At 44.0% G+C, this 24,113-nt stretch overlaps 4 protein-coding genes across 6 annotated transcripts; 3 read left to right on the plus strand and 1 right to left on the minus strand.

Annotated features, from left to right (window-relative positions):
- Window positions 1-4,101: 4,101 nt before the first annotated feature.
- LOC127766476 (cytochrome b5) lies at window positions 4,102-6,348 on the plus strand. 3 transcript variants are annotated; one of them, XM_052291510.1, is made up of 4 exons: window positions 4,102-4,252; window positions 5,014-5,207; window positions 5,714-5,780; window positions 5,874-6,348. In XM_052291510.1, the coding sequence occupies exons 2-4, from the start codon at window positions 5,121-5,123 to the stop codon at window positions 6,119-6,121; spliced, it is 402 nt and encodes a 133-aa protein (XP_052147470.1). In that variant the 5' UTR covers window positions 4,102-4,252; window positions 5,014-5,120; the 3' UTR covers window positions 6,122-6,348. The 3 variants fall into 3 exon arrangements, with proteins under 3 accessions (XP_052147470.1, XP_052147471.1, XP_052147469.1); XM_052291511.1 differs by having other exon boundaries at window positions 5,037-5,207; XM_052291509.1 differs by lacking the exon at window positions 4,102-4,252 and having other exon boundaries at window positions 4,615-5,207.
- A 1,414-nt stretch (window positions 6,349-7,762) lies between these two features.
- On the minus strand, window positions 7,763-11,060 carry LOC127766475 (COBRA-like protein 3). The gene is made up of 6 exons (XM_052291507.1): window positions 10,661-11,060; window positions 9,945-10,024; window positions 9,253-9,709; window positions 8,713-8,872; window positions 8,342-8,622; window positions 7,763-8,238 (listed from the first exon to the last, which is right to left on the minus strand). The coding sequence occupies exons 1-6, from the start codon at window positions 10,761-10,763 to the stop codon at window positions 7,946-7,948; spliced, it is 1,374 nt and encodes a 457-aa protein (XP_052147467.1). The 5' UTR covers window positions 10,764-11,060; the 3' UTR covers window positions 7,763-7,945.
- A 3,216-nt stretch (window positions 11,061-14,276) lies between these two features.
- Window positions 14,277-17,778, plus strand: LOC127767134 (uncharacterized). Its single transcript, XM_052292364.1, has 6 exons — window positions 14,277-14,638; window positions 15,086-15,467; window positions 15,575-15,771; window positions 15,864-16,005; window positions 16,779-16,926; window positions 17,283-17,778. Exons 1-6 carry the CDS (start codon window positions 14,574-14,576, stop codon window positions 17,312-17,314), a joined length of 966 nt encoding a protein of 321 aa, XP_052148324.1. The 5' UTR covers window positions 14,277-14,573; the 3' UTR covers window positions 17,315-17,778.
- Window positions 17,779-18,559: 781 nt separating this feature from the next.
- On the plus strand, window positions 18,560-23,925 carry LOC127767133 (cleavage stimulation factor subunit 50). The gene is made up of 13 exons (XM_052292363.1): window positions 18,560-18,884; window positions 19,010-19,128; window positions 19,238-19,307; window positions 19,573-19,656; window positions 19,753-19,839; window positions 19,926-19,996; window positions 20,143-20,194; window positions 20,302-20,359; window positions 22,506-22,600; window positions 22,700-22,854; window positions 22,932-23,040; window positions 23,258-23,314; window positions 23,410-23,925. Exons 1-13 carry the CDS (start codon window positions 18,693-18,695, stop codon window positions 23,563-23,565), a joined length of 1,305 nt encoding a protein of 434 aa, XP_052148323.1. The 5' UTR covers window positions 18,560-18,692; the 3' UTR covers window positions 23,566-23,925.
- The last annotated feature ends 188 nt before the right edge of the window (window positions 23,926-24,113 follow it).

Here is a 24,113-nt window from a genome sequence, read left to right on the forward strand (position 1 = left end):
CGTGCCTCCCTGTCAACACTAGCGGATCAGAATTTGATTCAAATAGAGGACGATAGAATCTGAAAATTCCATGACTTACTTCTCGCCGATTGTCACGAGGCGTTGACGACGCGCAAGAGGAGGAGATGCGTCGGAAACCTGCAAAGCCGCCAATACGAAGTGAGAAGAGAAACTTTCTGATTGCCTAGCTAAATGACAGGGCAAGGGTTACCGATGAGGTCTCCGCCTTGCGACGATGTCCGAGCACAGACGAGAACTTCCTCGGCTTGCTCGAAACCTTGCCACCACTACCAGTGGCGATGTCGGGCGTCTCCTTGACCACCTTCTCTTTCAGAGAAGCCGCCACCTGGTGATCCGCGAGCGGTCCGATGACGTCAGTCAAAGGAAGGGCCTACGCTAAGTCCGATCACAAGCTGATGTCAAACAAAAGAAGAAAAAGACGTCTATTAAACTCACATTGATCGCCTCGTCGCGTTCCGCCGCTCCCTTTTCACAAAGGGGTGCGGGAATGTTGCTCGTCGCTGATGGGCCGCTGATCATCACTTGACCAGCACGCCGCTCTACGACTTCACCGCTCAGACCTGTCAAGAAAGAATCAACCTTTGATAAGTCAAAGTGGAACGCGAGTACAAGCGTATCAAAAATGAATACAAGAAAAATACCCCGAGGAGAAACCCGGGTCGCGTCATCTGGCCCGGAATAGTTATATGCCGGGTGGGCCCGAGCTTGGAGCGGCTGGATCCGCCTACCAACGAAGTCTGCAACGACTTCATACCCCGATAAGCCCCGTTCTTGGAGATCATCGATGATGTCGATAAACGATCGGAGAGAGGGGGTCAAAGGGGGCTTGGCGGTCCAAACCGGAGTCTTGTCCGGTAGTTCCTCGGGAACAATGAGAGCAGGATTCGAATCCTTGATCTCAAGATAAAACCACTTGTTCCGCCATTTGCTGCGAGAAGAGGGGCACTGGAAAGGGATATAACGCGACTTCATCCCGTCGCGAAGACGGAACCCAACGCAGCCAGACACCTTGTTGGATTCCATCCAACGCAATTCGTAATAAAAGCGAAAAAGATCTAGGAAAGGCTCTACTCCAATGTAGCCTCACAAAGATGCACAAAAACGCTAAGGAAGGCAATGGAGTTGGGATTCAAGTGCAAAAGTGAAAGCCCATAAAAGTTTAAGACTATCAAAAGGAATTCAGAAGGGGGAGGAAGAAACCCGCAGACAATGTAATCCTCAATCGCAACCATGCGACCGAGGAGGGGCTGTGGGGTAGTACCTCCTGCTTCCCTCTCCGCCTTGTCGCGGTCAGGGAGGCCGCCCTCCTCCTGGAGCTTCTTCAGGCTCGCGGCGGTGGAAGTTGACTTGCCAAGATCCATGGCTGCTGGAAGATTGCCGGAGACGAACAAAGAATCGGCGAAGTTAGGGCTTTTTGCGATGGCGAAGAAGGCGAGGAGCGCAAATGAGCAGCGTTCGTTTAAGCGAAGTGGGCGGACCTCAAAACTCGCACCCAAAGTCCCTTTAAATAAGCGCACTCCCGACGGTGCGAATTCCAAGGAAACAAGAGGAATCCCCGCCGGAGATTTCTAAGGTCCGTTGTGCATGGCGGTTTTTGGACTTCAGTTCAAAATTCATTCGTGACCGTTGGGCTTCAAACGGTGCGCTCGACTACATGTCATCTCTTTGGTTCTCGCATCTGGAATGACAACGTTCTCGACACCTGGAGTCGTAAACGGTCGCAAGAGTTCATTTTTGAGCAGAAGTCGGGGGCTACTGTCAGGGTTACGGGTTAGGTATACCCTCTACCCCTCGATATACGTTACATATCGACAAGGCCTATCCACGTGTACACGGATAAATCCTTTGGCCTCTAAGGAAACTCTTCGTAAAATCAATACACAAGGAGAAACCTTCTCGGACAAGAATTGGGTTACCTACATATCGTGCCAGGTCTGGTACGTTCGAGTCCTACTCGGCGAATACCCCATCTACGGTATAAAAGGGACCCCCCGGGGAGGGTATAGATCATCGAATCTCAGAGCCAACACAACCCACACAGCCTACGAAGTCGGAGACTGCAAGGAGCCAAGTCGACGAGAGCTAGTCGAATCATCTCGACTACAATCTCGCCGAATCCCCCCGAGTTCCATCTTTTCCTGTGTAATCTGTGTTTTCCACCATATAATCCCATATCAACTGGATTAGGGCTATTACCTATCAAGGGGCCTGAACCAGTATAATTCTCGTCTTTTGATTACTCGATGTCGTACTACGTAGATCCTTATACCAGCGTACCCCAATACCCTCTATATCCGGTCTACGGGTATCCTCCGTCGACAAGTAGGAGGGGTGAGGATGATATGTGGGGTCACATTGGCCCCACCTTTTTTTAGTGCAACTGACATACGGGTCCCACGAGTTTTATTATTTTTCAGGATTAAATTGCCACGTAAGCGCCACATCAATGTCATGTTGGACGAAGACCTAGTCAAAGCAACGCCATGTTAGCCAAACCAAGGACAATACTGTCAAGGGACCTCGTTTACATGGTTTTGCAAGTTGGGGGATGTGTTGTATCCGATTTTGTGCTACATGGACGACTTTTGAACTCGGTGACAAATTGAGGGACCTAAAGTGAACTTAACTCTTTAGGGAAGACGAGATAGTAGTTATGTGGGTTGGGTTGGATTTCTTCTTTTTTTTTTTTGAAATAATACACCGAAGGTCTCTCAACTTGTCATCAAGTTACAAAATCATACCCCAACCACAAAACCACATATCCGGCGTCTCTTAATTAATCAAAACCGATCACAATAGATCATTCGGTGGTTTTGACCCTGATTTTATCCTAGGTGGCAGCTGAGTCAACGTGGGACCTACATGAGCCTCACATGTCAGACGTCAGCACCTACTCTCTTTCCCTCTTCTCTTTCTCTGTTTCTCTCCTTCCTCTCGCTCTCTGCTCCCGCACGGGCACGGCGCTAGGGCTAGCGTCCACGGCGGCGCGCAGGCTCGGGGCGGCATGAGCTCGCCGGCCTCCCCGCCCCCCTCGTGCGGGCCGGCAGGCGGGGCGAGGCAGGAAAGGGCGCCCGGCGACGGGCGGCGGGGTGGTGTGGCGGCGCGGCAGCGGGCGGGCCGGGCGTAGGCGGGCGCCGCAGCGACGGGCGCGGAGGTGGAAGCAGGCACCGTGGAAGAGGCACTGCGGCGATGCGCCGCTTTGTTTGTTGTTGTCGCCGCCAACGCTTCGATCCCTCTTTGACTCACCGGAGTGGCACCACTTGAAGAGGAAGGAGACGGGGAGCCCATCTCTCGCCTCCATTCTCCTCATCCTCTCCACTACGGCGCAGCGCGGCGGCCTCCTAGCGCCATTTCCCCCACCACTTGGAACCAGCAAAAGCGGAAGCCCGTCGCCCGCCTGGCTCGAGCTCAAGGCCATGGAGTAATCAGTACCAATCCCTTGCTGTCCGTTGCTACCTACCTGTATTTAGTTTGCCCTTGCATTTCTGTCTCTATATATGCCTGATTTATTAATTAGTCGGTTGAATTGCTGAGGCGTGCGATGGATTTTCATGTGGTCTGTCCCAGTGATGAGCAGTTTAGTAATCTGAGCACTTGATTTAGTTCAGTTGGCGCTCCCTCCACGGCATGTCGGCATTATGCTGCTTGTGAGGTTGAAGGAACCGATCGATCGATATTTCCATATGCACTGTTGAGAATAGGCGTTATGAGGGACAGACTTGATTCAGTTCAGTTTGCTTCTTCTTATTTCACATTAGTGTTTTCATCTTCTTTTTTACTTCGGCGTGATATTTTCTTTTGTCTTAAATCCTTTTTCTGGTGGAATGGAGTTGGAGACTTGGAGCCCAGCCCAGGCTTGGTTTTCCTCTATCAGATTCAGTCCTAATTGCTTGTTTGTTTCTCAGTTATGATCAGTTATTTACTCTGATGATTCGAATTTTGCTGTAGCTCATGTTTGGGCACCTGAGGAAACTAGAGTTGGCGGAATCGCAGCAGGAGGCAGCGTGGAGCTTCGAGAGGCGGACGTCCTCCTTGTGCGGGTGGACGACTACGGTTGTCGCGGGGAGCGAGGCGGGGCGGGGAGGGAGGGCGAGGCGGCGGGAGTGGAGGAGCGGCGGCGCGGTAGACCTCGGAGTCGGAGGGGTGGAGCGGTGCATGAGGAGGAGCGGGAGGGTGGAGGCCATCGCCATGGGTGATGCGCTGATTCTGCAACTGCAATGGCGATGATGAGGTAGATTATAATTCTAGCAATGGATGATGGGCTTGGCATCTCGTCCTCCTCTCCCGCCTTGTCCCGGCGGCCTCCTCCCCCGGCCGCCGGCCGGCTTGCCCAGAGGAGAGGAGAGGAGAGGAGAGAAGAAAGGAGAAGGAAGGGGGAGATGACATGGGAAGCAGATCCCCTGACTTAACTGCACATCCAGCAGGGTTTACCTTACCGCCGGTAACTGCGCGGTTACCGCGGTTACCGGCTTACCGCGGGGGTACGGTAATATAAATACCGCGGTAACCTTCTTAAATACAAATAAATTTAAAATATAATTTGAATTTTTGATAAATTTTGCACGGTTTTGTACGGTTTTTCACGGTTATCGCGCAGTAACTGTGCTTACCGCCGGTAAACCCTGACATGCAGTTGAGTCACTGACCCCACATGTCAGTGACTCAACTGCACAGCAGTTAAGTCAGAGGATCCCTTTCCGATGACATGGCACCCTGACATGTGGGGTCCATATGGGTCTTAGTCACGCAGCATCACGTAAGATAAAACCGGGTTCAAAACCACCGAAGGGTATATTGTGATCGGTTTTAATTAGTTTAGGATATTGGTTTTGTGGTTGGGGGGCGATTTTGTAACTAGATGACAAGTTGAGGGACCTTCGGAGTACTTTTTCCTTTTCTATTTTGCATACATGGGCTTTAGATTGGGCCTGAGACGTGGGCTGTTGGGCCGTCGAGTGTCACCAGAAGTCCAGAACCCTAACGCGGTAGCAGTCGCTGTTCTTCTTCCGCGGCAGGCCGCGGTAGACCCGTCTCGCTCCTTGGTGATTCTTGGCCGCCGCCGATTGGAAGCAACGGAGCAGAGGGAGAGGGAGGAGGAGATGCCGACGCTGACGAAGCTGTACAGCTTGGAGGAGGCGGCGCGCCACAACACCGCTGACGACTGCTGGGTCGTCGTCGACGGCAAGGTAAGCTTTCCCCATCTTAGCTCTCCTCCGTTCCTTCGCTCCCCATCTTAGCTCTCCTCGTTGCTGCTGAAGTAGCAGTAGCACGTGTAACGGTGTAAGGTCGGGAGATAGATGGGTGGGTGGATTGGTAGGGGGTGCGACCGTGCGAAGCTCGCTGCTCGCTCGGCCAAGATGTCGCCCGTAACCTGTTCGACGGAATGGCTACTAGATCGCGTGCTCGATTTCTTTGTGCTAAACTGCAATTTACCATCTTGCGATGCAGTAGTGGTATTTGTTGTCAGGCGACTAGTCGGGAGTAGTGATTTAATGCGCTGTGGTTATAGTGCGGGCTATCATTCTTTCTTGTGGAAACCCGTCGTATTTACCTGTATTGAACTATTGAAGGCTATGGTCAAATTGTTTGCTAGGGTCACTAGAGAATTAGAGATCTGATGCATGGCTACATGTTACGTTGTTCTTACCTACTATTCAGACAAGTTCATGCTGTGTCAATGAATGCGCTGCAGATTTATGATGTCACCAAGTATCTGGACGACCATCCTGGGGGTGCTGATGTTCTGCTCGAAGTGACCGGTACTGATAACCCTCCATTAATCTTATGTTTCTTTTTTCAGTAATACCTAGTTTATTTAGGTGGACTGATCATATCTGATTGTCTGTTATAAGGTAAGGATGCCAAGGAGGAATTTGATGATGCGGGGCACAGCGAGAGTGCCAAGGAGCTAATGCAAGATTATTTCATTGGGGAGTTGGATCCAACACCCAACATCCCTGAGATGGAGGTTTTCAGGAAGGAGCAGGATGTGAACTTCGCAAGCAAGCTGATGGCCAATGCAGCACAGTACTGGCCCATTCCAGCGACAGTAGTCGGGATATCAGTCGTTATTGCTGTACTGTATGCACGCCAGAAGTGATAATCTTTTGTGACATTGATTGGAGGGCCATATGAGGCATTGAGGGAAACCGACCCATTTTTACCCGCTCATGGATGGTGATATTGTATTTCTGTCCATAGCCCCAAAAGTTACAAACACTGGGTCCTTAGGTACATTAATTCAAATATTTGTTTGAAATTGATGAAAACTATATTGTCAAGGTGACAATCATTTAATGAATTATTGGATTCAGTACTATTTAAACATCCTTGCAATGCAAACAATCATGAGCGCTGATGGCAAAACAAAATAACATGGAACTGCTGCTGCTGCTATTGAATATCATGGTTTTTCAGCCTATTATGCTTTCTGTCTGAACCACTTCAGTTTTCTGTAATTCTCTTTTCAGAGTTTGTATCATGCAATGCTGAAATTACAAGTGGACATTTTTTTTTAATCAGTGTTCCATTTGGATTGGGATTTATCAACAGCATTCTTGCGTTGAACATTAGATGTTTCCTCCATTGTTATATCATTTTCTTCCAGTTTATTCCCTCTGTCGAACAATTTGAATTTTGAATAAGGTGGAGATAGTTGAGCCGTAGATTTCAGAAAGATGTATGGTAACTGTTATCAGTCTTTTTTTTCTTTCTATTGTTGTCCTCCCTTGATGCTTCAGGTTCAACATTACTTGGTAAGAGTTGGTGAATTTTCATTCCTCATGACTCTAATGAGTCTTGACTCCTGAGTAACTCCAATTGGACGACATTGCTTAAAGGCAGAGCAAGCAACCACCATGTGGAAGATGGTCAGGATGCTGAGCTTCAAGCTGGGTTTGCTTGGAAGCGCAGCTGACCAACAAACCAAAAGCTACGGGCGAACCATATCCACCCTTCCATTGCACTGAATCTTTCTCTTCTCATGGGTATATATTCCGTGCCATAGACAGCATATGGTCTCTGATAGTCTGATCTCTGAAGGTTTCAGGATTCAGAGCAGCAGCTCTTTCCACAAGCCAAAACATGGTTCCCTTTGAAGAAGATAGAGATCTTGGCACAAGCCAAAAACATTGAGCGTGTTTGAGGACCTGGAACCAAGATCATCTATGAAGGTAAGAGTGTTTCAAGGAATTTATGTTGCTGTGAGTGTTTATTGTAGTGATCTGGAGGTCTGGTTCTCTTTTGGAGGAGTATCGGAGTAGACAGCTAGTTCATCTAGTTTAGTAAATAATCATTAAATCTGTCCTACTAAAAGTTGTAGCTTTTACAATGTAAAAACAAATATGCGATGATTCTCTTCAGCATATTTGGATATTCTTGTTGCTCGTTATGGTTTTATGATCTTTGGATTACATGTTCTTTCAATCGTTCACAGCAGCTTTTCAAAAACAAAACCAAAAAAAAAAATCGGTTCCTGTTATCTGACAAGTGAACACTAACATCAGTTTGGTATCTTAGCTCAATATACCAGAGGAAGCAAGAAAAAGAAATTAAATGATCTCACTCAACAGCATCCTTTCTGTTCACAAAATCTTACAAAACGTTATTATGGAATCTATACATGTACTACAAGAAAGGAAGTCATATAGTTCAATTAAATTTCTGGGTTGCTATAAAATACAAAAGGTGCAACTGTAATTACCTAATTTGCAGTATCTAAGTTCACCAAAGTGCTGTGCCCAGTATATACCAAACAAGAAATACATTTTGCCCCTTTAACTTACAAAACACACATGTATCAGCTTTCCTCAGCGTGACAACATCTTTTCTATGTAACCAGGTAAGTGAATGAACAACTGATATGTTGTATTGTACACCGTGGAACCTGACAACTTGAATCTCACTTTTTTTTTTGTCTCACTCATCATGCATAAGCCAGGAAAGTAGCCAACACAATCCAAAATGCCAAGAGCGGGAGCGTCAATGGTTGTTTTGTTAGAGGGCTTGCATTAGGCAACCATGGATATGCATCTGGAGGTGGCATGACACAATTGTCTCCATTGAAGTACACACGGTGGGGGAAGGCCCATCCCTTGTCAAAGGTGAAAGCCATAGAATCCTTCCGCAGAAGTAGTTCTGACTGCGCATTTCCAAGTGGGCCAGCTTGCATGAGCAAATCATTGTAGAACTTTACTCCCCAGAACATTGCAGTATCATCTAAAATAGAAGGAACAAATTCTGTCAGAGAGGTTGAAGGAGGGAGGGGCATGTCACAGGTGCATTCTATTATTCTGAAAGTTAAGTAAAACAATTTACTTACTTATTCTGCCTCCATATGGAGTAAGTGGTTTGTAGTTGAAGCTAAACAGCTGGGTGATATTGTTGAAGTTAGGATGCTGAATGACCAAGTTCCATTGTGTGTAATTCATGCGGTAGTTGAAGTTTGTGATCGTGACTTTTACTCTCCAGTATTCCTTGTAGTTGAGCTTCACATGCCAGTGGATTCTTATTGGGCACATGTGGGAAGTGCATTGGACAAGAGGTTGGCCAGTCCATTTGCCAGGGCCATCGATGGCAGATTGTAAATAGGGTGAATTCTCACTGTGGAAAGGAATGGAACTTGTTAAAGCTTTTGCAGAAAATTAGGGCCTCGATAGGAACTGAAATAACAATAACAGCTTAGTAACTCACTTTACACAGCTCCCAGGACTAGTCCCATTGTTTTGGCAGCCACAAGAGCATGTTGGGCAGTTCACAATTGTGTCATTGTAAAATGACGAGAGAGATACACAACAGGTTGGAGTCTTCTGAGCAAGAAATTGTGAGTATGTGCAGGTCACATTCCATGTCACTGCAAGTAGAGTTTATCTTGTTAAGAATCAATGAAGAGAAATTTCTGGTATAAGACTTAAAACATAATTTAACTTCTCATAACACCATCACGATGCTTATCTGCATTTGACATAAATTTTATGCTAGACAACAATATTAACTGTACTATGCTACATTCTATGAAGCCTAGCAATAACCTACAACAAACAAACGTTCCTAGGTAATGAACTCATCTCACTTAGAGAATAATCTCTTCTCATTCAATGGACTACATTTTCTCACTTCCCTACAGATATGGTAGCCTAGCTTAAACATGCAAGATTTTTGTTCGTTTAGTGCAAATGCATTTACTCAAAGAGTACAAGCAATTGATATCAGGCAGTAAAGAGATCTACTTACTTAGAGCTTGGGTTGCCCTGCGCCCATCATTGGTGAAAAACTTAGTAGGCCTAACAATCATAGCACGCCCACATGTGTACCCAGGACCTGGGGCCTTAAGAGTAAAGTTCTTAGGCAGTTTAACTGTCTTATTTGTAGTCCCAGCAAGACCTACACTGATCTGGAAGGATGAGGCAGCATTTAATGGGTCCTGGTTAAATGTATTTATAACTCCTGCTTTGCAGCAATTGGCAATTTGCATGTTGTATGGGGTGCCTGGAAGCAGATCAACAATCGTGGGATCTTTCTTGCAGCAGTGGGGTGGGTTGCCCTTGAACTTTGAGCAATCACCCTGCTCAGTGGTCTGTGCTCCAACCATCGACCAAATGACCTCCTTCTTCGCCCATGTCCACCCCAGCTGCCACCCAGGTGCCTGGATGTGCCGAAATTGTTGATAATTGAACATTGTGACTACAGCCTGCACAGGAGACATTTGGGGGAAAATCATGATACACAAACATACAGGTTAACCAGATATCCGTATAATATGATAACATGCATCTTGCTTACTGTATTATTATCTGTGGCACATATTTCTAATCAGTTGTTAGTTATACTATTAGTTTTGCATTGCAAGACAATTTCTATAAAATAAAATTATCGCTCAATAATAGGTTGAGATGAAAGATACGAATGATGGATGTGCTACTTACAACGTAACCATCAGGAGTCCATTGCATAACGTCCCATTTTATTGTGATGTTCCCATTTGGATCCAGCGAATCATAAGCTTCTGCAAGAAAAAAAAAAGAGAGAATATGAATTAAGCATTAAGTTACATCCTGATTCCGATTTAAAAGGTACACACCACACAACTAATAAGAAATTCGTGGTGAATATTATTTCTAAAAAAAATTCTGAATTAGAAGTAGTAAGAAATTTGCACTAATTTCTATGTCCTGAACTAAACAGATCCATCATCACCGAAATGCTTGACATAAGATTCAATAAAGATAGCAAAGACTGGTGCTGGTTAGAGTGATCACAAGGAAGTTCCATGTGTGCTCCTCCCAATTGCCCTAAGCTACCTAATTCGACCCCAGAATCCATGCAAGCATGAGAGAAATGGACAAGTCCCTAGTGAATTTGGAGCCCAACCGGGAGGACCAAAAACAGAAAGAAGCCAACGACACCGAACTGGAGCCACCGACACTGTCAGGACAAGCAGCCCGGGAGTCGCATTGCCCACACGCACGCGACGGAATCTCGCGGCCACCTCGTCCGATCATCCTCCTCATCGGCGATCGGGGCCTAACAAAGCTCGCCGGCGACAGCGACGGCCGGCCGACGGACACGGCAGCACGAGCAGAGAGCTAGCGAGATGATACAGGTGGCACCAGAAAGCGGGGGAAGCAAAGCCACGACGAACCTGTGGCGCTCGGCGCGGAGAGGAGCAGCGCCGCCACGAGCAGCGCGGAGGCGCCCCACGCGACGGATCTTGCGCTCCCGGCGCCGCCACCCGCCGCCATCATCCCCGGACACGGCACCAACACCACACCACCACACCGGTAGGCAGGTAGGTACAGTACAGCCAGCCGCAGCGCGCAACCCCCCGCCGATCTCGCGCGCCGCCTGCCTCCCCTCGGAATGCGCGCGTCGGCGTCCGTCCGGCCGCCGGCAATTGGGAAGCGAGGAGCGGAGGTGGTGGGGAGATCTGGGGGGCGGTGGTGGTGTGAGGAGTGTGGGGCTTAAAGCATGTGCGGGCTCCTCCCCTGCTGTTTTTTTTTTTTTTTTTACTGCGACGAGACGACGACGCGGCGCGCGTCACCTCTCCTCTCCTCCCCCGCGCGGGCGTTCTCGTGGAGGTTGAAGCCTAGAAGGGTAATATTGGGGTTTTTTTTTGGTTGCCGCGAGCCCGCGAGCGATAGCGTGGGAGGGAGTCTGGTAGATGGATGTGGACGCACTAACATCTGGGGGTGATTTTACGGGGATGCCCCTCGCTCACACGGCTGTTGATGTGCTGCATTGGCGATTCCAGAGTTCAGACAAACAGGGACGACCTGAAAATCAACTCCCCTCCGCAACTGATTGAGAGGTTAATCGGAAAATTTTATGGGAATGTATGTCTGTGTTTGATAGTGTGATTCGGCTGTTACGGTTAACTAATATTTAAATCCTAAACTTGACGTTGGTATTTGTATTTATGGTTAACTATTTTTCGGTGATAGGCATCAATGGTGATTTCGTTAATTTTTCAGAAGTGTTTTATAAGGTAGAGTGTGCATGTGTGTCTTTTTTTTTCTATGAGTATACGTGAGTTGTAAGCGTATGCGTTTATACTGCTCTTAGAAAACTCGCTATATATAAAACTGCATGTCTCTTATTTGTTCGTGCAAGTTTAGAACGCAAAGAACTTAAAAAAAACAGTTAGTATTCAAAACAAAATTGATCAATCACTCCATTATTCAGTGTTGCGTTTACTTAATGGTATAGTGTGTTTTTTATGTTAACAATGTCTCCTGAAGTCCTGATCCGAGGCAATCATTCCAAACGAAAAGGTTTGTTACACTCTCACTTTCACCCAGCTGCAGCCTGCAAGTGATAATAGTCGACTAGTACTACAATAGCCAGTCATAAGGGGCAAAACGGGAAACACTCGACCAGCTTTACTAGCTTTGTTAAAATAGTGACAGAGGCTGATGACTTTGATTAGATAGAGGCCAAGCCACACATGCAGCCGACACTTCAGGGAATAAAAAGAAGAGCAGAAGAATCAGGAGAGAGAGAGAGAGAGAGAGAGAAAACGAGGCTGTTTAGTTTAGTCCTGGCGCTAATCAACCAGCGATGATGCACGCGAGATGCAGCTTAATTAGGACGGAAGAGGCAAAGAAAGCTGCTTGAGCTCGGTGCACCAACCAACACCGTGGACACCGTCGCCATCACACTAATTGGTGCTATTATCTGGACGTGCCAACAACCAAATCGCGATCGGCCATGCCATTAAACAATTCAGTATAGTTATGCTTATGCACTTTTCTTTTTTGTTTTGCTCATGGCTAATTAATTAATTGTATTTGCATCGAAATCTCCAGCTGTATGTGTGTAGTCTGTAGCTAACAACTTCCATGTGTTCTTTGCTCTTTTTTTCTCCTTTTCTTTATTGGAAGCATCAGATGAATGAGCTGAGTACAATGGTTTTGGCCAACATGTCAGTGATGGAGTGGATGGTTTTTGTTGAAATTTTCGAGACTCATCGATCAGTTAATTAAGGTTGTTCAAACGTCTGTATTGGTTGAATAGTTAGCTAAGGAGAGATTGGTTGTGCAAGGAGTTTTTTTAGCAGGGAGATTTTTGCTAACCTGCTAATAGAAAAATATATCTGAACAGTTTGGAGAATGATAATCAGTTAATTATTTGCAAGATTAAGAGCTAAATTAACCTGGAAATTAAAGTCCCAAACATGCAAAGCATGCGGGTGATCATGTACTCCATTCATAATGTGCTGAATCTTTGGTCCCTACCATTCATAAGTTTAGTGACGCACTGACGCCTGACAAATGAATGAACACTCCATGATTTGAAATGAACTTTCTTCTTCATATCTGCTACAATAAATTTCTTTGAGAACATTAATTTTGTTGCAATAAGTTCTGCTCCTTTTTTTTTTCAAAAAAAAAAACTTCTAGCTACGGAACCAAATTAGAGTTAGTCATCCGCAAACTAAACACATTGAACAGGACATGAGGGAATTGGGGGCATCCAAATGTAATGAGCTACACTAGTTCTTTTCCTCTCTTTCCCAACTTTACTTAATTATTCTTTACGCACACACTTCGCAAACTGCTAAACGATGTATTTTTAAAAAATATATGTTAGGAAAGTTGTTTTAAAAAATCATATTAAGTTATTTTTGTAGGTTTTTTTATTATATTTAGTCCAATACCTAATGAAAACAAACATATTTTCCATTGAGGTACGAGGGCCTCTTATTCCACAAGAAAAAAAAGAAAGCACATTTTTATTATTTCACATATCACGGGGGTTTTACTTGGAAAATATGATATTCCATACTAAAGGATTCGGGTGCATAACCACGAGTTCCAGTGCACAAAATTTTGTAACACTTAGCAGTGAGACCCTATGAATAGGCATATAATTTTTGGTCGGCAAATTCGTATGAATCATTGAGTGAAAAAAGAGGGAAAAAAAAGAAGACGACACTACTAGTGTTCACTCTTATGGTTTCCTTGGTTTCTTTTCTTATTCTAGATATCGATTTTTATGGTTCTTATCTTTGCAACTCACGATTTTTGGGAGAGAACAAATCCAATTTAGCGAAAATCATGAATTGGTCTAGCATAGTAGTGATTACTTTCGTAATTACGGTTCGAACCTATTAATTAACCACGGGCTAGTCGTCGCTCTATTTTATATGTATAGAGATTAGTTCCCAACCCACGACAACAAACACAATCATGGACATATTGTGAAGCTTAACTATTCTCAAATACAATTTTCTTTTTTACGTTATCCGATTGTATCAAAGGAGTGGTACATCCGTATATCACGTAGCAACTGGTCGACAGAGTTGTACTTCCGTTATAAAATGAAGTTTCAGGATATTTCTGGATAATGATTCCCTGAAAATCATTTTCTCTTTATTACAATTCAAACGGGAGACCATCCTGTTAAAAACGCTGATTAAACTTATAGCACAATTTCATAACTCAATGTGAGCAGTTGAGCACATATTTCTAACTAAACCGTATAAGCATCGTATTTCCAGTTAGATGCCGTATACATCTTATTCGTCTGTTTCTCTCAAGTTTTTAGCAACAATAATTTTAGCGAAAAACCACAAGCCTCTATCATCATCCAATGATTCCAATCCCCCACGCCAAAGAAAACGAGTACAACGTGCCAAAATACTACATGGGCCGGAGCACTGCCTTAATGGGCCTAACTCGCGAGCCCAGCAACGGCCACGCGATTTTTTTTTTCCTTTTCTTTCTTTGGGCTCAAGCAAAAAGTGGGGAGAAAACGGGTAGAGAGAAAAGAGGAGGAGGAGCCCCAATCCGGGACGCCATTGACGCCCTCCCAGGAAGGTCAGAGTAGAGGGAGGCGAGGAACACATGACCTCCTCCTCTCCTCTCTTCGTGGAAGAGTAGTAGTGGTAGTTGGTGTTGCGTAGAAGAGAGCACGGAAGCGATACGCGGCGGGGAAGAGAGCAGAGCAGCCGGGTGGCCCGTTCTTGCCGCCGCGGCGCCGTCGTCGCTGCCTTTCTCGCCTCGGGAGATCGCGGATTAGAGGAGGAGTTGGGGGAAGAGGAGGGTTTGGGGGCAATGGATACTACCACGAGGGCCAAGATCCCGTCCCTTCACCACCAGACGGAGATCAACTGGGACAAGTAAGCGCATCTTGTTCTTGTTCCTTTTTGTTCTTTCTGGCCAATTCCCCTTTTTTGCTCCGGGGATCATTTGGACTGTCCGGGATCAGCGTTATGAATTGTGATATACTCCGTAGGTAGTTGTTCTTGTAAATGGATGAAGCGCAATTTAGTAAGATGTGGTTGATGCTGGCTTATTGGTTAGCTTTCTAAATCAGCGTTAGAGATTGTGATATAGGAAGTTGTTCTTGTAACTGGATGAAGCGCAATTGAGTTAGATGTGGTTGATTCTGGCTTATTGGTTAGCCTTCTAGATCAGCGTTAGAGATTGTGATATAGGAAGTTGTTCCTGTAACTGGATGAAAGCGCAATTGAGTAAGATGAGGTTGATTCTGGCTTATTGGTTAGCTTTCTGATTCACATGTTATTCAGTATTCACACATTGCTGTATCTATTTACTTGTTGTAGCCTCGACAAGACCAAGCTCTATGTGGTGGGAGCCGGGATGTTCAGTGGCGTGACCGTGGCGCTGTACCCGGTATCGGTGATAAAGACCCGGATGCAGGTAGCCACTGGGGAAGCCGTGAGGAGGAATGCCGCGGCAACATTCAGGAACATTCTCAAGGTGGACGGAGTGCCTGGGCTGTACCGAGGGTTTGGGACAGTTATCACAGGGGCCATCCCTGCTAGGATTATCTTTCTTACAGCGCTTGAGACAACAAAGGCGGCCTCGCTTAAGCTTGTTGAACCATTTAAGCTGTCGGAGCCGGTACAAGCAGCCTTTGCCAATGGCCTTGGCGGTTTGTCGGCATCTCTATGTTCGCAGGCTGTGTTTGTGCCCATTGATGTGGTATGCCTGTTGGTTTCCATTTTTCATGATATTATAGAGAATTGTGATATTGTTGCTAATTACTAGACTTGGAAAATGTGATAACCATGCTCATTTGGCTTGATCAGGTTAGCCAGAAATTGATGGTTCAAGGATATTCTGGTCATGTTAGATATAAGGGTGGACTTGATGTTGCCCAACAGATTATAAAGGCTGATGGAATTCGGGGGCTGTACAGAGGATTTGGCCTGTCTGTTATGACGTACTCACCATCTAGTGCTGTGTGGTGGGCAAGCTATGGGTCCAGCCAGCGCATAATTTGGAGGTTAGCTATTATCTGATTGGTCTATCAGTTATCAGTATGTTCTTCTCAGTTTCATGCATTTTATGACGCTTAATTTTATAATGCCTGGACAGTGCTTTTGATCGTTGGAATGATAAAGAAAGTTCTCCTAGTCAGTTGACAATAGTTGGTGTCCAAGCCACAGGGGGGATTATTGCTGGTGCAGTGACATCCTGTGTTACAACTCCCATAGATACTATCAAAACCAGACTGCAGGTGCTGTTTTACATCTCTGGTTGTTGCTGCTTATTCTGCCTACTGGATGCTAAGCATTTTCTTTGCCAGGCCTACTGTTGTCACTAGCGTTTTATAGTTTTACATTGATACCACTCATATGCCAGTAACCTGACTCCATTATCAATAAACTTGTTGAGACCTAGGAACATGAAGATTTGTGTTCAAAGTTTATTGATGTCAGAGTAAAGACATAAAAGATGATATGTTGGTATATGTGATAACGTCATCATACCAAGAAAATAGACTTGAGGAATACTTTCTATGTTAGGCCAGATCCACTTCTGTGATTTATTCTGTCAATTTATTAGATACTTATCATTAGGAGATTGGAAAGGAAAGCTTCATTGATTCGCAACTTCGATTTTATAGGCGAGTAGAATATAAATGCTGCATTTCTTAACTGACTTGGGGAGTATTTCAGCGACATGGCACGCGTTCAATCCACAGCCCCTTTTCTTACTGTTACAAGTTGCATCTGTATTGGTTATTCATCTTGCAAACTTTTGAATTCTTTCGTACTTTCCGTTGCAACCAACTTCTTGCTCTTAACCATAGTATTCAATTTCCTTTCCTTCTACCTGTTTATAATATTACCTTTCTTCTTCTGTTTTTCTTTAAATATCGGTACAGTAGATGCTCTATACATTTGCCAGATTTATCATTTTTGTTATTTTGTGATGTTTATTGTACTTGTAGATACTGTCAATATTGGTTTAGGTCAGTTTTACCAAGTTTTCTTTCTTGCCAAATAGGTTAATCAAAACAAACCAAAAGCCATGGAAGTAGTTAGAAGATTGATTGCTGAAGATGGATGGAAAGGTTTCTACAGAGGTTTAGGTCCAAGATTTTTCAGCTCATCAGCTTGGGGTACCTCAATGATAGTATGCTATGAATACCTAAGTAAGTCCATCTCTTTTTTTTTCCAGGTGTCGGTATAGTAGTGTACTGTACGTTCTATTCTTGTAACCAACATTTCCAATGCATTTTGCATCCATATATTACTACAGTTCAAGTGATTAAATTTGTGACATGAGAAAATTTATCTTATTTTGAACTTAAGGTGTATCAGTGTATGTTCTCATGTTGTCAACTTGTCATCGTCAGTGCTAAAGCAGACACTTTTTTTTTCCTTCCGACAGAGTGGAACTAGTGTTGTTTCATGAATAACATCATGAAGCATGCAAATTAATGCTTTCTTCTTAAATTCTTGGCAAATGGACTCTAACTGTATATTGCTTCTGTGCTTATTTTTCCAGAGCGCTTGTGTGCTAAAGTTGAAGAGGTCTGAGTCAGCTTAAACCTATCACTCTGATGCTCGCAGTGGTGGAAATTTTGTAGCAAAAATCCAATAATGCTGTATGCCAACAACTGTGACCCATGAGGAAGCTCTCTTTCTTGCTGACTTGATACTAGATATCTTTAAAATTTTAGTGCTCTTGAGGCTATTTTGAAAATGCAGAGGTTCATATTGTTTGCCTCTAACGATGAATATGGATTAGGCAGAATGTTTTACATGACATATAAACGAAAGATTAGATATGTTCACTTTTCATTCTTTTTAGCTCCAGCCTCCAGGGCTTGTAATAGTGAGACCGGAGTATTGGAACCGGTTTCAGTGAGGAGGAGCAAGGATATATATACATTTGCTCGTTTCTCTTCGATGTACTCAAAATATCATTCTTCGAATTTTTTTACGATGGTGCTGGTCTTCGTTTTGTATCAATAATCATTCGTAGCGAAATTATTTTCTCCCGATCTTTGTTCATATTCAGGACTGATGTGGAAATCATGCAGTGTTAGGGGTGTGTTTTATACTCCCTCATCCTAACTCCTGCTTGTTTTTTCATGTAAACACTTCCTAAACCGCTAAACGATATAATTTTTTTAAAAAATATATATATATAAATTGATTTAAAAATTTATATTAATCTATTTTTATGTTTTTAGCTAATACTTAATTAATTATATGTTAATCAATCGCTCTGTTTTATACGTTGGGAAGAGCCAAAAGGAACACACCAAGACCTCTCCTCCGTTTCACAATATCAATATGAATGTGGAAACTGTGAAAACTGCTAAAATGACTTAGATTGTGAAACGGAGGAAGTAATATTTTGCCTATGGCTTATTATAAAGTTGTAATGCTTATTAGTGAGAAAAAAATAATTTACAGGTAAAACTTTTATAACGATAGTTAATGTGGAAAATAAACTATAATGAAAAAACATCAAAGGTCTCATCTTTTCGTTTATGCTTATGGTTATCAGCTAAAATTTGATTTTTCAACTTTAAATTTGGAGCTGATTTTGAGATTTTTTCATCGAAGTTTTTTTTTTCAGTCTTTGTTTTTAGATAATTAAGAACACATATATAAAAGTTTTAGCACAATTCTTTTTAAATATGCCGTTTCACTTATTTCGTGAATAAGTGAAATGATGGCTCCGCAAAATTAAATCTAATTGATTTTTTTATGTTACGGCTAATGAAGAGCAAACGATGGACGGATGGAGCCCAATGGTCAGTCCAGTAGCGGTTCGTCAGTCCAGACCAGTTCCTAGCTCCGAACAGAGTCCTTCTCCGAAGTGCGAACTCGCTGCAAGCCGAATCCGCCGCGCCGCCACACGGAGACGAGAGGGAGAGGTCGAGAGGGAGAGGGCGAGGGCGAGATGGACGCGGCGGTGCAGGAGGCGAAGCTGCTGCGCCAGGTGAACGCCCTCATCGTGGCGCACCTTCGCGACCACAACCTCACGCAGGCTGCCGCCGCCGTCGCCGCCGCCACCATGACGCCCCTCGCCCCGCCCGAGCCCGACGGCGACGACTCCGTCCCCGCCAACCAGCTCCTCCGCCTCGTCGCCAAGGTTTGCTATCACTTTCTCCTCGCCCCCCATGTCCTCCTCCCCTCGGGTGGACGGGGCTCGTGCAGTGCACCGCAGCGGAATCCGGCCTAAACCCTCGCTGTGTCGCTGTTGTTGATGGTTCGCAGGGCCTCGCGGTGGAGCGGGAGGAGACGGGGAGGGGAGGAGGGGCGTTCGACTCTGCCGCCGCCGCCGCTGGATACGGTGGATTGTTGCCGCCGCTCGGCACCAATGCCGTGGATTTCAGGTGTTTTAATTTGCTCGTGGCTCTGGGCATTGACTTGTTAATTTTGTGTACTTGTTGCTGCTGATCATGTATGAATTTGATGGTGAGTGTTCGCTGGTGGTCTGTGCAGCACGCAGGATGTTAAGGGCTCATCCAAGAGCTTCCCCAAGCACGAGGCCAGGCACGTATCTGATCACAAGGTGCAGATGATTAGAGTTCTCCCTTGCGTGATCTGCCACTGAATTCATTGTTTATGCCATTTCCTTCTATTTATCTGAATGAAATCTAAAACCAACTGGGCAACTTTTTTTTTTTTTTAAAAAGGCAAGATAGAAGAATTTAGGAGCATATATCTGGTACCATTTGCAATTTGCACTTGCCATGGTATTTTGCTACACATGGTCTTGCTGTAGATCCTAATAGTAATGAATGGTGTCTTCATTTGCTTACTCTTATGTTGTGTAGAATGTTGTCCGATGTGCAAAATTTAGTCCTGATGGGAAATATTTTGCATCCGGGAGTGGTGACACATCAATTAAGTTCTTCGAGGTGAGATTGAATTGGAACTCAACTACTCAAGTCTCTATCTGCAGGATGGGTTTTTTAGATTTTACCTATTGTTCATTAGTGTTCTTTCTCTTGCAGGTTGCTAAAATAAAGCAGATGATGCTAGGGGATTCCAAAGATGGCCCTGTCCGTCCTGTGATCCGTACATTTTACGATCACACGCAGGTGAGCATGTCATTCTCATGCATGATAGTTGTCTGTACTACCACTGCGCCCTCTGTTAGCAAGTATACTTATTTACTTTACTGCAGCCCATCAATGATCTTGATTTTCATCCTGAGAGCCCCATACTGATATCTGCAGCAAAAGACAATACAATAAGGTATGCTTAAATTGGTTCTCTCCCACCTTTGGTATTTTTGTTGTGTTCTGAGTTGTTCATCTGGGATCAAGAATATTTAACCAAATGTTCACAAATATATTGTACATTATTTAATTATGTATTTCCTTGATATACCTGCCCAACAGGTTCTTCGACTTCTCAAAAACTGTTGCAAGGAAAGCATTCAGAGTTATTCAGGTGGTAAAATTCTTATTAATATTAAATTCAATCTTCCAAGATATTCTGTAAAATGTGTGCTAGCTGCATCCAGTCAGTGCTCTTATTTTCAATATTTACTTGAACAGGACACTCACAATGTTAGATCCGTATGTTTTCATCCTTGTGGGGATTACCTTTTAGCAGGTAGTACTATTATCCTTTCACCATATGGATTTTACCTGTAAACTTGCTCTGTTGCTCTGGTTATGAGATTGTGGTATTAATTTGGTTAATACGAACTTTTCTTAGCCTTTCTTTTTTTGGACCAAAGATAAATCAGATGATCGATCCAGCTTTACTGAAAAGCCAACAGAGTCTTACAGCAGAAGACAAAAGATAGCAGGTGGATTTTCCAGCTTACAAGCATGAACACTGAGCCAAAACTACCCACATCTAGACTGAGGAACTACATAAACACATCACCACTCCTTTCAGTTTAGTTGAAACTCCACCAGCTAGATCAGACAGCTATCAAACATCACATCTGCTGCACAATCATATGTCTTCAGGCAAAATGTCCCTAGGCTTCAATTCATTGAGTTTTGCCATGATACTACTGCACCACTTGTCCACCCGCTCGTGATCATTGTCCTTTTGAAGCCTTTTCCAACACTAAAAAAGAAAATAAGATAAACTTATAACCCCGCATGCAGTGGAGATTTAACTCGTATCCCTTCAAAAACATAGTTGTTTCTGGTCATCCACAAAGACCAACAAACCCCTTCAAGCAAGACAATTCTATTTATCTGTTTAGCACTACATCTGTTTATGTTAAGGATATCCTCTATGGTGCGAAGCAAGACATTTAGCTTACATACATCCCTCACAGCATTCCAAACATAAGTGCTAAAGGACAATCAAACAGAATGTGATTAGTAGTTTCTCTTTTCTTACACAGTTTGCAAAAGTTTTAGTCAATTTCTCTGATACCAGATGTTATGTGGTAGGATGAATTGGGGTGCTCGACGGGAAGGCGAGGCTGCTGCAGCCTTGCCGCCCCGGAGCCTAGGTGAGGCCGAACAGAGAAGAGTGGAGACTAGAGATAGGTTTAACTTCTTTCTTGATTAATTCCAAATGACTACGGTGCCTCTCCTTATATAGAGCCAGCTCCTAACAAACATCCTAACAACCTTATCTAATAAAGCCTAACAACCTTATCTTATAATGAGAGGGGCTGAGTTCTGCCCATAACATGTGCTCATTTTCGTCCTTCTGCCATGTGGTGTCCCATGTGGACTTGTAGGGTCAGCACCTTCTTTCCAATTTAGACTATGCAAGTGACTGAAATGCGTGCTTTGCATCACCCGAAAAAACAAATAATGAACTGCATAGGGTCATCTTACATCGATAGTAATAAAAATTAGGGCAATGCAGTTACTTTATATAGTTTGTTGCATTTGAGGGCCCTGGATATTGTCTACCCGAACCCTGGATATTACCTGCCTGAGACCATCTGTGATGTCATAAGAGGCATACCACTAAAGCCTTTCTTTTGTCAAATTTTATTTTGTGCTGATGAACCCATAGTACCTACATTTGAAGTTGGTTTCATATCATACCTTTTTATTGTATTTGATGTGATTGTGAAGTATATAACTGGTCAATGTGCTTTTTGGTATTATCTGGCAAACTCTTTTAATTTATTGTTGAGTTTTAGCTTGCGTACTCATTAGTACTAAGCATGTCTAGATTGCTAAAAACTTCTTATGCAGTGGTTTCTTGTTTTCTAATGAAAATGAGGAACCAGGGTCTAGGTCCTTCATTCTAAAAACTCTTAATTTATTTGACTAAAACTTTTTGGAGTTCTAGACTGAGGATTTCGATTTTGTTGTGGAATCAGGCATTCTTTGCTTCTTTCATTTGATGTAATCCCCCCCCCCCCCCCCCAAGTGAAGACGCTCATATGAATATTGCTAACAAACTGATAAAGATGATAACACAAATATGCTATCCATTAGCTGTTTTGATCATGCAATTGATTAAGATAATTTGGACAGTGCCATCCTGACCTGACAAGCAGGCTGCTGCCCCTTAGTGCGCACGAGCTGCTCCCGATGCACCTTCTGTGCACAGACTTATGATTCCACCTGATTCCTTGCAAAACAGAGAGCTCGGCATGTGCTATTGGTGGCCCAGTCAGCCAGTCTGAACTACCAAGCACCTGTATTATATGCTTGATATTTGACAAATATCACAAGTCTAGTTTCTACCGTTTTCTCTGCATTCCTGCTGGAAGCTAATACTAACACATTAATATTCAAGCAAGTGATGCTGATATAAACGTTTGTAGGGACTGATCACCCAGTGGCTCATCTATATGATATTAACACTTTCACATGCTACTTATCGGCAAATTCACATGATTCCAATGCTGCCATTAATCAGGTATTCATTTTGTGTGAAAGGACTTATCCTGGACTTTTTGTTAACTCTAGAAAGATGTATATTTACTGTCCTAGCGTTAGTCACTGATGTTGATGCTAGGTCCGATACTCTTCTACTGGGAGCCTGTATGTGACTGCTTCCAAGGATGGTTCTCTGCGCATCTGGGATGGGATATCCGCTGAATGTGTCCGGCCCATAATTGGAGCACATGCATCTGCAGAGGTTACTAGTGCAATTTTCACAAAAGATGAGAGGTTAGCACGCTGCCTTGTTGTATAAATGAAACCATGTAGCATTGCTATCTGTTATGGTGGCCTCAATGTTCTTTCAGGTATGTCCTATCATGTGGGAAGGATTCTTGTATAAAATTATGGGAAGTTGGCTCTGGACGACTTGTCAAGCAATATGTAGGCGCTGTTCACAGACAATTTCGATGTCAGGTCAGCAATGTGCTTACCCTACTATATTCTCTGATTTACACCATTATATATGTTCTGTTGTCAGCTAAGAACTCCATCTTGGTTGGAACTTTAAAATGTGAGAAAAAGAGTTTGTAATGGTACCGATTATTTATTTAATAGTATTATTTTTGTGGGGAGGACGGGAGGTAATTGCACCATTAACTTTGCTATGGTAATAATTGCCTTTTCATTTCAGGCTGTCTTCAACCAAACGGAGGAATTTGTAGTATCAACCGATGAACAAAACAGTGAGGTAGATTTCAAATTCAGACCAGTATTTGTAACTTTCTTTCAGCATTGCCAACAGAAGCCTGAGTGTGCATATCTGTAATTCTACTTCACCTCCAGGTTGTCGTCTGGGATGCACTTACCGCTGAAAATGTAGCAAGGTTGCCCTCTGGCCACACCGGTGCCCCGAGGTGGCTTGGCCACTCCCCTGCAGAACCAGCCTTTGTTACATGCGGTAACGATAGATCCGTCAGATTCTGGAAACAAACCGTGTAGAAAATGTAGATCCACCAACGAATCAACCCAGAAGTTGGTGGTAGAATTAACTAATACATTGAGATTAAAAAACCTTGTTCATGTGCTGTTCCTTAATTATTTGATTAGTTGTACACTTGTACATGCTACTGAAGTTGTACACTGATGATACTGTACCCAACTTGGTAGGAAAATTTTGGCTCTTGTTGGCATTCATGTAAGCAGAATTCAGAACTTGAAATGCATGTTCTTTTCCATTGTTGCCACGACTGGCATATGCTTATGCTTTTGATGATTTGAGCGTGTCGGAAACTTGGAAATTGGAATCGCGAAGCCCTCCTGAAATTTGAGAACTTGACAAACCATCTGAGCGATGAATGAAAGGAGTGTCAAATTATCAAATCTCTCCTCCAAAAGAGAAGAACACGCGAATCTTCTCTCTTTCTACATGGTCAAGTTGCGAGGAAGAAGAAGAGCCCAGTTCTGCGAACCGGGCCCATACCACTAGAGGCCCATTTGGGCCCAACCCGCTAGATTCGAGTGAACTGGCTCCAACTAAACTAATTTCC

This window comes from Oryza glaberrima, chromosome 3 (assembly GCF_000147395.1).
Source record: "Oryza glaberrima chromosome 3, OglaRS2, whole genome shotgun sequence".
Lineage (NCBI taxonomy): Eukaryota > Viridiplantae > Streptophyta > Magnoliopsida > Poales > Poaceae > Oryza > Oryza glaberrima.